The following is a 9,485-nucleotide window of genomic DNA, read 5'->3' as shown; positions in this document are numbered from 1 at the left end:
CTCTCTACCTGCTGTAGTCCAGTCTCTAGTCTCTAGTCTCTCTACCTGCTGTAGTCCAGTCTCTAGTCTCTAGTCTCTCTACCTGCTGTAGTCCAGTCTCTAGTCTCTAGTCTCTCTCTACCTGCTGTAGTCCAGTCTCTAGTATCTAGTCTCTCTACCTGCTGTAGTCCAGTCTCTAGTCTCTAGTCTCTCTACCTGCTGTAGTCCAGTCTCTAGTCTCTAGTCTCTCTACCTGCTGTAGTCCAGTCTCTAGTCTCTCTACCTGCTGTAGTCCAGTCTCTAGTCTCTCTCTCTACCTGCTGTAGTCCAGTCTCTAGTCTCTAGTCTCTCTACCTGCTGTAGTCCAGTCTCTAGTCTCTCTACCTGCTGTAGTCCAGTCTCTAGTCTCTAGTCTCTCTACCTGCTGTAGTCCAGTCTCTAGTCTCTAGTCTCTCTCTCTACCTGCTGTAGTCCAGTCTCTAGTCTCTAGTCTCTCTACCTGCTGTAGTCCAGTCTCTAGTCTCTAGTCTCTCTACCTGCTGTAGTCCAGTCTCTAGTCTCTCTACCTGCTGTAGTCCAGTCTCTAGTCTCTCTACCTGCTGTAGTCCAGTCTCTAGTCTCTAGTCTCTCTACCTGCTGTAGTCCAGTCTCTAGTCTCTAGTCTATTGTCTCTCTCTACCTGCTGTAGTCCAGTCTCTAGTCTCTAGTCTCTCTACCTGCTGTAGTCCAGTCTCTAGTCTCTAGTCACTCTACCTGCTGTAGTCCAGTCTCTAGTCTCTAGTCTCTCTACCTGCTGTAGTCCAGTCTCTAGTCTCTAGTCTCTCTACCTGCTGTAGTCCAGTCTCTAGTCTCTAGTCTCTCTACCTGCTGTAGTCCAGTCTCTAGTCTCTAGTCTCTCTACCTGCTGTAGTCCAGTCTCTAGTCTCTCTACCTGCTGTAGTCCAGTCTCTAGTCTCTCTACCTGCTGTAGTCCAGTCTCTAGTCTCTAGTCTCTCTACCTGCTGTAGTCCAGTCTCTAGTCTCTAGTCTATTGTCTCTCTCTACCTGCTGTAGTCCAGTCTCTAGTCTCTAGTCTCTCTACCTGCTGTAGTCCAGTCTCTAGTCTCTCTCTACCTGCTGTAGTCCAGTCTCTAGTCTCTAGTCTCTCTACCTGCTGTAGTCCAGTCTCTAGTCTCTAGTCACTCTACCTGCTGTAGTCCAGTCTCTAGTCTCTAGTCTCTCTACCTGCTGTAGTCCAGTCTCTAGTCTCTAGTCTCTCTACCTGCTGTAGTCCAGTCTCCAGTCTCTAGTCTCTCTACCTGCTGTAGTCCAGTCTCTAGTCTCTAGTCTCTCTACCTGCTGTAGTCCAGTCTCTAGTCTCTAGTCTCTCTACCTGCTGTAGTCCAGTCTCTAGTCTCTCTACCTGCTGTAGTCCAGTCTCTAGTCGCTCTACCTGCTGTAGTCCAGTCTCTAGTCTCTAGTCTCTCTACCTGCTGTAGTCCAGTCTCTAGTCTCTAGTCTCTCTACCTGCTGTAGTCCAGTCTCTAGTCTCTAGTCTCTCTCTACCTGCTGTAGTCCAGTCTCTAGTCTCTCTACCTGCTGTAGTCCAGTCTCCAGTCTCTAGTCTCTCTACCTGCTGTAGTCCAGTCTCTAGTCTCTAGTCTCTCTACCTGCTGTAGTCCAGTCTCTAGTCTCTTGTCTCTCTCTACCTGCTGTAGTCCAGTCTCTAGTCTCTAGTCTCTCTCTCTACCTGCTGTAGTCCAGTCTCTAGTCTCTAGTCTCTCTACCTGCTGTAGTCCAGTCTCTAGTCTCTCTCTACCTGCTGTAGTCCAGTCTCTAGTCTCTCTACCTGCTGTAGTCCAGTCTCCAGTCTCTAGTCTCTAGTCTCTCTACCTGCTGTAGTCCAGTCTCTAGTCTCTAGTCGCTCTACCTGCTGTAGTCCAGTCTCTAGTCTCTAGTCTCTCTACCTGCTGTAGTCCAGTCTCTAGTCTCTAGTCTCTCTACCTGCTGTAGTCCAGTCTCCAGTCTCTAGTCTCTCTACCTGCTGTAGTCCAGTCTCTAGTCTCTAGTCTCTCTACCTGCTGTAGTCCAGTCTCTAGTCTCTAGTCTCTCTCTACCTGCTGTAGTCCAGTCTCCAGTCTCTAGTCTCTCTCTACCTGCTGTAGTCCAGTCTCTAGTCTCTCTACCTGCTGTAGTCCAGTCTCTAGTGTCTAGTCTCTCTACCTGCTGTAGTCCAGTCTCTAGTCTCTCTCTCTACCTGCTGTAGTCCAGTCTCTAGTCTCTAGTCTCTCTCTACCTGCTGTACTCCAGTCTCTAGTCTCTCTACCTGCTGTAGTCCAGTCTCTAGTCTCTAGTCTCTAGTCTCTCTCTACCTGCTGTAGTCCAGTCTCTAGTCTCTCTACCTGCTGTAGTCCAGTCTCCAGTCTCTAGTCTCTCTACCTGCTGTAGTCCAGTCTCTAGTCTCTAGTCTCTCTACCTGCTGTAGTCCAGTCTCTAGTCTCTTGTCTCTCTCTACCTGCTGTAGTCCAGTCTCCAGTCTCTAGTCTCTCTACCTGCTGTAGTCCAGTCTCTAGTCTCTCTCTACCTGCTGTAGTCCAGTCTCTAGTCTCTCTACCTGCTGTAGTCCAGTCTCCAGTCTCTAGTCTCTAGTCTCTCTACCTGCTGTAGTCCAGTCTCTAGTCTCTAGTCGCTCTACCTGCTGTAGTCCAGTCTCTAGTCTCTAGTCTCTCTACCTGCTGTAGTCCAGTCTCTAGTCTCTAGTCTCTCTACCTGCTGTAGTCCAGTCTCCAGTCTCTAGTCTCTCTACCTGCTGTAGTCCAGTCTCTAGTCTCTAGTCTCTCTACCTGCTGTAGTCCAGTCTCTAGTCTCTAGTCTCTCTCTACCTGCTGTAGTCCAGTCTCCAGTCTCTAGTCTCTCTCTACCTGCTGTAGTCCAGTCTCTAGTCTCTCTACCTGCTGTAGTCCAGTCTCTAGTGTCTAGTCTCTCTACCTGCTGTAGTCCAGTCTCTAGTCTCTCTCTCTACCTGCTGTAGTCCAGTCTCTAGTCTCTAGTCTCTCTCTACCTGCTGTACTCCAGTCTCTAGTCTCTCTACCTGCTGTACTCCAGTCTCTAGTCTCTCTACCTGCTGTAGTCCAGTCTCTAGTCTCTCTCTCTACCTGCTGTAGTCCAGTCTCCAGTCTCTAGTCTCTCTCTACCTGCTGTAGTCCAGTCTCTAGTCTCTCTCTACCTGCTGTAGTCCAGTCTCTAGTGTCTAGTCTCTCTACCTGCTGTAGTCCAGTCTCTAGTCTCTCTCTCTACCTGCTGTAGTCCAGTCTCTAGTCTCTAGTCTCTCTCTACCTGCTGTACTCCAGTCTCTAGTCTCTCTACCTGCTGTAGTCCAGTCTCCAGTCTCTAGTCTCTCTACCTGCTGTAGTCCAGTCTCTAGTCTCTAGTCTCTCTACCTGCTGTAGTCCAGTCTCTAGTCTCTCTACCTGCTGTAGTCCAGTCTCTAGTCTCTCTACCTGCTGTAGTCCAGTCTCTAGTCTCTCTACCTGCTGTAGTCCAGTCTCTAGTCTCTCTACCTGCTGTAGTCCAGTCTCTAGTCTCTCTACCTGCTGTAGTCCAGTCTCTAGTCTCTAGTCTCTCTCTCTACCTGCTGTAGTCCAGTCTCCAGTCTCTAGTCTCTCTACCTGCTGTAGTCCAGTCTCTAGTCTCTAGTCTCTCTACCTGCTGTAGTCCAGTCTCTAGTCTCTAGTCTCTCTCTACCTGCTGTAGTCCAGTCTCTAGTCTCTCTACCTGCTGTAGTCCAGTCTCTAGTCTCTAGTCTCTCTACCTGCTGTAGTCCAGTCTCTAGTGTCTCTCTACCTGCTGTAGTCCAGTCTCTAGTCTCTCTCTCTACCTGCTGTAGTCCAGTCTCTAGTCTCTAGTCTCTCTCTACCTGCTGTAGTCCAGTCTCTAGTCTCTCTACCTGCTGTAGTCCAGTCTCTAGTCTCTCTACCTGCTGTAGTCCAGTCTCTAGTCTCTAGTCTCTCTCTACCTGCTGTAGTCCAGTCTCTAGTCTCTCTACCTGCTGTAGTCCAGTCTCTAGTCTCTCTCTCTACCTGCTGTAGTCCAGTCTCTAGTCTCTAGTCTCTCTACCTGCTGTAGTCCAGTCTCTAGTCTCTAGTCTCTCTCTACCTGCTGTAGTCCAGTCTCTAGTCTCTAGTCTCTCTACCTGCTGTAGTCCAGTCTCTAGTCTCTCTACCTACTGTAGTCCAGTCTCTAGTCTCTAGTCTCTCTACCTGCTGTAGTCCAGTCTCCAGTCTCTAGTCTCTCTACCTGCTGTAGTCCAGTCTCTAGTCTCTCTCTACCTGCTGTAGTCCAGTCTCTAGTCTCTAGTCTCTCTCTACCTGCTGTAGTCCAGTCTCTAGTCTCTCTACCTGCTGTAGTCCAGTCTCTAGTCTCTCTACCTGCTGTAGTCCAGTCTCTAGTCTCTAGTCTCTCTACCTGCTGTAGTCCAGTCTCTAGTCTCTAGTCTCTCTACCTGCTGTAGTCCAGTCTCTAGTCTCTAGTCTCTCTACCTGCTGTAGTCCAGTCTCTAGTCTCTAGTCTCTCTACCTGCTGTAGTCCAGTCTCTAGTCTCTCTACCTGCTGTAGTCCAGTCTCTAGTCTCTAGTCTCTCTACCTGCTGTAGTCCAGTCTCTAGTCTCTAGTCTCTCTCTACCTGCTGTAGTCCAGTCTCCAGTCTCTAGTCTCTCTACCTGCTGTAGTCCAGTCTCTAGTCTATCTCTACCTGCTGTAGTCCAGTCTCTAGTCTCTCTACCTGCTGTAGTCCAGTCTCTAGTCTCTAGTCTCTAGTCTCTCTCTACCTGCTGTAGTCCAGTCTCTAGTCTCTCTCTACCTGCTGTAGTCCAGTCTCTAGTCTCTAGTCTCTAGTCTCTCTCTACCTGCTGTAGTCCAGTCTCTAGTCTCTAGTCTATCTCTACCTGCTGTAGTCCAGTCTCTAGTCTCTCTCTACCTGCTGTAGTCCAGTCTCTAGTCTCTAGTCTCTCTACCTGCTGTAGTCCAGTCTCTAGTCTCTAGTCTCTCTACCTGCTGTAGTCCAGTCTCCAGTCTCTAGTCTCTCTACCTGCTGTAGTCCAGTCTCTAGTCTCTAGTCTCTAGTCTCTCTCTACCTGCTGTAGTCCAGTCTCTAGTCTCTCTCTACCTGCTGTAGTCCAGTCTCTAGTCTCTCTACCTGCTGTAGTCCAGTCTCTAGTCTCTCTACCTGCTGTAGTCCAGTCTCTAGTCTCTAGTCTCTCTCTACCTGCTGTAGTCCAGTCTCTAGTCTCTCTCTACCTGCTGTAGTCCAGTCTCTAGTCTCTAGTCTCTAGTCTCTCTACCTGCTGTAGTCCAGTCTCTAGTCTCTCTCTACCTGCTGTAGTCCAGTCTCTAGTCTCTAGTCTCTCTACCTGCTGTAGTCCAGTCTCTAGTCTCTAGTCTCTCTACCTGCTGTAGTCCAGTCTCTAGTCTCTAGTCTCTCTACCTGCTGTAGTCCAGTCTCTAGTCTCTAGTCTCTCTACCTGCTGTAGTCCAGTCTCTAGTCTCTCTACCTGCTGTAGTCCAGTCTCTAGTCTCTAGTCTCTCTACCTGCTGTAGTCCAGTCTCTAGTCTCTAGTCTCTCTCTACCTGCTGTAGTCCAGTCTCTAGTCTCTCTACCTGCTGTAGTCCAGTCTCTAGTCTCTCTACCTGCTGTAGTCCAGTCTCTAGTCTCTAGTCTCTCTACCTGCTGTAGTCCAGTCTCTAGTCTCTAGTCTCTCTCTACCTGCTGTAGTCCAGTCTCTAGTCTCTCTCTACCTGCTGTAGTCCAGTCTCTAGTCTCTCTCTACCTGCTGTAGTCCAGTCTCTAGTCTCTAGTCTCTCTACCTGCTGTAGTCCAGTCTCTAGTCTCTAGTCTCTCTACCTGCTGTAGTCCAGTCTCTAGTCTCTAGTCTCTCTCTACCTGCTGTAGTCCAGTCTCTAGTCTCTAGTCTCTCTACCTGCTGTAGTCCAGTCTCCAGTCTCTAGTCTCTCTCTACCTGCTGTAGTCCAGTCTCTAGTCTCTAGTCTCTCTACCTGCTGTAGTCCAGTCTCTAGTCTCTAGTCTCTCTACCTGCTGTAGTCCAGTCTCTAGTCTCTAGTCTCTCTACCTGCTGTAGTCCAGTCTCTAGTCTCTAGTCTCTCTACCTGCTGTAGTCCAGTCTCTAGTCTCTAGTCTCTCTACCTGCTGTAGTCCAGTCTCTAGTCTCTAGTCTCTCTACCTGCTGTAGTCCAGTCTCTAGTCTCTAGTCTCTCTACCTGCTGTAGTCCAGTCTCTAGTCTCTAGTCTCTCTACCTGCTGTAGTCCAGTCTCTAGTCTCTAGTCTCTCTACCTGCTGTAGTCCAGTCTCTAGTCTCTCTCTACCTGCTGTAGTCCAGTCTCTAGTCTCTAGTCTCTCTACCTGCTGTAGTCCAGTCTCTAGTCTCTCTCTACCTGCTGTAGTCCAGTCTCTAGTCTCTAGTCTCTCTCTACCTGCTGTAGTCCAGTCTCTAGTCTCTAGTCTCTCTACCTGCTGTAGTCCAGTCTCTAGTCTCTCTCTACCTGCTGTAGTCCAGTCTCTAGTCTCTCTACCAGCTGTAGTCCAGTCTCTAGTCTCTCTACCTGCTGTAGTCCAGTCTCTAGTCTCTAGTCTCTAGTCTCTCTACCTGCTGTAGTCCAGTCTCTAGTCTCTCTACCTGCTGTAGTCCAGTCTCTAGTCTCTCTCTCTACCTGCTGTAGTCCAGTCTCTAGTCTCTAGTCTCTCTCTCTACCTGCTGTAGTCCAGTCTCTAGTCTCTAGTCTCTCTACCTGCTGTAGTCCAGTCTCTAGTCTCTATTCTCTCTCTACCTGCTGTAGTCCAGTCTCTAGTCTCTAGTCTCTCTACCTGCTGTAGTCCAGTCTCTAGTCTCTAGTCTCTCTACCTGCTGTAGTCCAGTCTCTAGTCTCTAGTCTCTAGTCTCTCTACCTGCTGTAGTCCAGTCTCTAGTCTCTCTACCTGCTGTAGTCCAGTCTCTAGTCTCTAGTCTCTCTCTACCTGCTGTAGTCCAGTCTCTAGTCTCCAGTCTCTCTACCTGCTGTAGTCCAGTCTCTAGTCTCTCTACCTGCTGTAGTCCAGTCTCTAGTCTCTAGTCTCTCTACCTGCTGTAGTCCAGTCTCTAGTCTCTAGTCTCTCTCTACCTGCTGTAGTCCAGTCTCTAGTCTCTCTACCTGCTGTAGTCCAGTCTCTAGTCTCTAGTCTCTCTACCTGCTGTAGTCCAGTCTCTAGTCTCTCTACCTGCTGTAGTCCAGTCTCTAGTCTCTAGTCTCTCTACCTGCTGTAGTCCAGTCTCTAGTCTCTAGTCTCTCTACCTGCTGTAGTCCAGTCTCTAGTCTCTAGTCTCTCTCTACCTGCTGTAGTCCAGTCTCTAGTCTCTCTACCTGCTGTAGTCCAGTCTCTAGTCTCTCTCTACCTGCTGTAGTCCAGTCTCTAGTCTCTAGTCTCTCTCTACCTGCTGTAGTCCAGTCTCTAGTCTCTAGTCTCTCTACCTGCTGTAGTCCAGTCTCTAGTCTCTAGTCTCTCTACCTGCTGTAGTCCAGTCTCTAGTCTCTAGTCTCTCTACCTGCTGTAGTCCAGTCTCTAGTCTCTAGTCTCTCTACCTGCTGTAGTCCAGTCTCTAGTCTCTCTCTACCTGCTGTAGTCCAGTCTCTAGTCTCTAGTCTCTCTACCTGCTGTAGTCCAGTCTCTAGTCTCTAGTCTCTCTACCTGCTGTAGTCCAGTCTCTAGTCTCTAGTCTCTCTACCTGCTGTAGTCCAGTCTCTAGTCTCTAGTCTCTACCTGCTGTAGTCCAGTCTCTAGTCTCTCTACCTGCTGTAGTCCAGTCTCTAGTCTCTCTCTACCTGCTGTAGTCCAGTCTCTAGTCTCTAGTCTCTCTACCTGCTGTAGTCCAGTCTCTAGTCTCTCTACCTGCTGTAGTCCAGTCTCTAGTCTCTCTACCTGCTGTAGTCCAGTCTCTAGTCTCTCTACCTGCTGTAGTCCAGTCTCTAGTCTCTAGTCTCTCTACCTGCTGTAGTCCAGTCTCTAGTCTCTAGTCTCTCTACCTGCTGTAGTCCAGTCTCTAGTCTCTCTCTACCTGCTGTAGTCCAGTCTCTAGTCTCTCTACCTGCTGTAGTCCAGTCTCTAGTCTCTAGTCTCTCTACCTGCTGTAGTCCAGGCGTGACTGGCGGAGCTGCTGGTTCTGCCTGAGCAGCCTCTCCTCCTGCAGGGCGAGACGCTCTCGTAGCTTCTGTCTCTCCCCCTCCAGCTCCAGCTTCTGCAGCAGCAGCCGGTGCCTCTTCTCCTCCCAGTCCCCAGGGCCCAGCAGGGGCACCGTGAGGGCCCCCCTGGCCCCGGGGCCCATGGTCAAGGTGTTCACTGTGGGAGGCCTGCGAGGGGGGAGAAGGAAAACACCGGGTTGAGAGCTCCTCAGGGTAGGAGAGAGAGTACGACGAGTAGTTTGATTGATTGGTTGATTTGGTTTGTGGATTAGAGACATCATCCGAGGGATAAAAACACGATAAAATGCAGGCACTTATTTCCATCATGGTACAAGATGCAAGATACAAGATACTTTAATGCCACAGAACGATGGTTGGTGGTAATTGTTTGCGGTACTGTTTGTTAAGCACCGGTTACATCAACATAAAACATCAGGCATCAAACATCAAACGCCCCCCCCCCCCCCCCCCTCCCACCTCCCAATCCCCACAATAAATACATATATACATAAAGGACAGTCACGTGTAACAGATGACATTACCTGGTATTAAGAGACAGGACATACATCAACATAAAACATTGAACATCATCGTAACACATTAAGAGATTATATGCATATATAGAAGATAAAAGACAAATACATATGCTACCCCCTTTCCTATACCGAGGGCCATGTTCGTGCAGACTTGTTGAAGCCAGGTAACCTAGGGGCCTGTTTAACTCATTGACCGCCGGGGATTAGACAGGTCCCGCTCTAACACTGCCACGCTTTACCTTGTTTGTAGAGCTATAACTATATTCTATATTATAGTTATGGATACAATACTATGGCCCATTTCACATCACCTATCTATCGTTCAATATGTGAAAAATAATAAATTTCCTCATCCATACTTTCCTGTGTTATACTGTGGTGAATATAAGTATCGTTATAGTGTGGTCTGGGGTAATTCCCGAAAGCCTGAGTAATAGCCTTATACGTAAATTCTAGTATAAACGTTGCCGTTTCTTGCCTGTACATGCTACTATTCCCAGATCAAATCTATATCATAGGCAGGGCTTGACATTAAGGCTTGTCCTCTTGTCCGGGACAAGTGAAAAAAAAAGGTCGGACAAGCATAATACAATTTAACTCGTCAGACTGGACAAGTAAAAAAAGAAATATATATATATATATATATTCCCCAAACGAATAGTAACGTTATTCCATCTGATCAGAAAGTGCCTGTCTCACAGTGTCACACTGGAAACTCTCAATCTCTGTACGTCAATATTACTTGTCCTGGACAAACGGCGAGC

The 9,485-nt window shown here is 48.6% G+C and overlaps 1 protein-coding gene across 2 annotated transcripts in view; it reads right to left on the bottom strand.

The window, feature by feature from the left end:
* Positions 1 to 8,124: 8,124 nt before the first annotated feature.
* Positions 8,125 to 9,485, bottom strand: part of kiaa1328 (KIAA1328 ortholog) — a gene marked incomplete at its 3' end in the record, with an annotated part of 70,616 nt that continues 69,255 nt past the window's right edge. For both annotated transcript variants that reach the window (XM_084316055.1, XM_084316054.1), the window contains one exon: positions 8,125 to 8,353. In XM_084316055.1, the coding sequence (XP_084172181.1) occupies positions 8,125 to 8,353 (229 nt within the window). The remainder of the gene's footprint in view (positions 8,354 to 9,485) is intronic.

Source organism: Notolepis coatsorum, assembly GCF_963971535.1.
Source record: "Notolepis coatsorum genome assembly, chromosome: 6".
NCBI classification, from domain to species: Eukaryota; Metazoa; Chordata; class Actinopteri; order Aulopiformes; family Paralepididae; genus Notolepis; species Notolepis coatsorum.
This window is presented reverse-complemented; position numbering and strand designations above follow the sequence as displayed.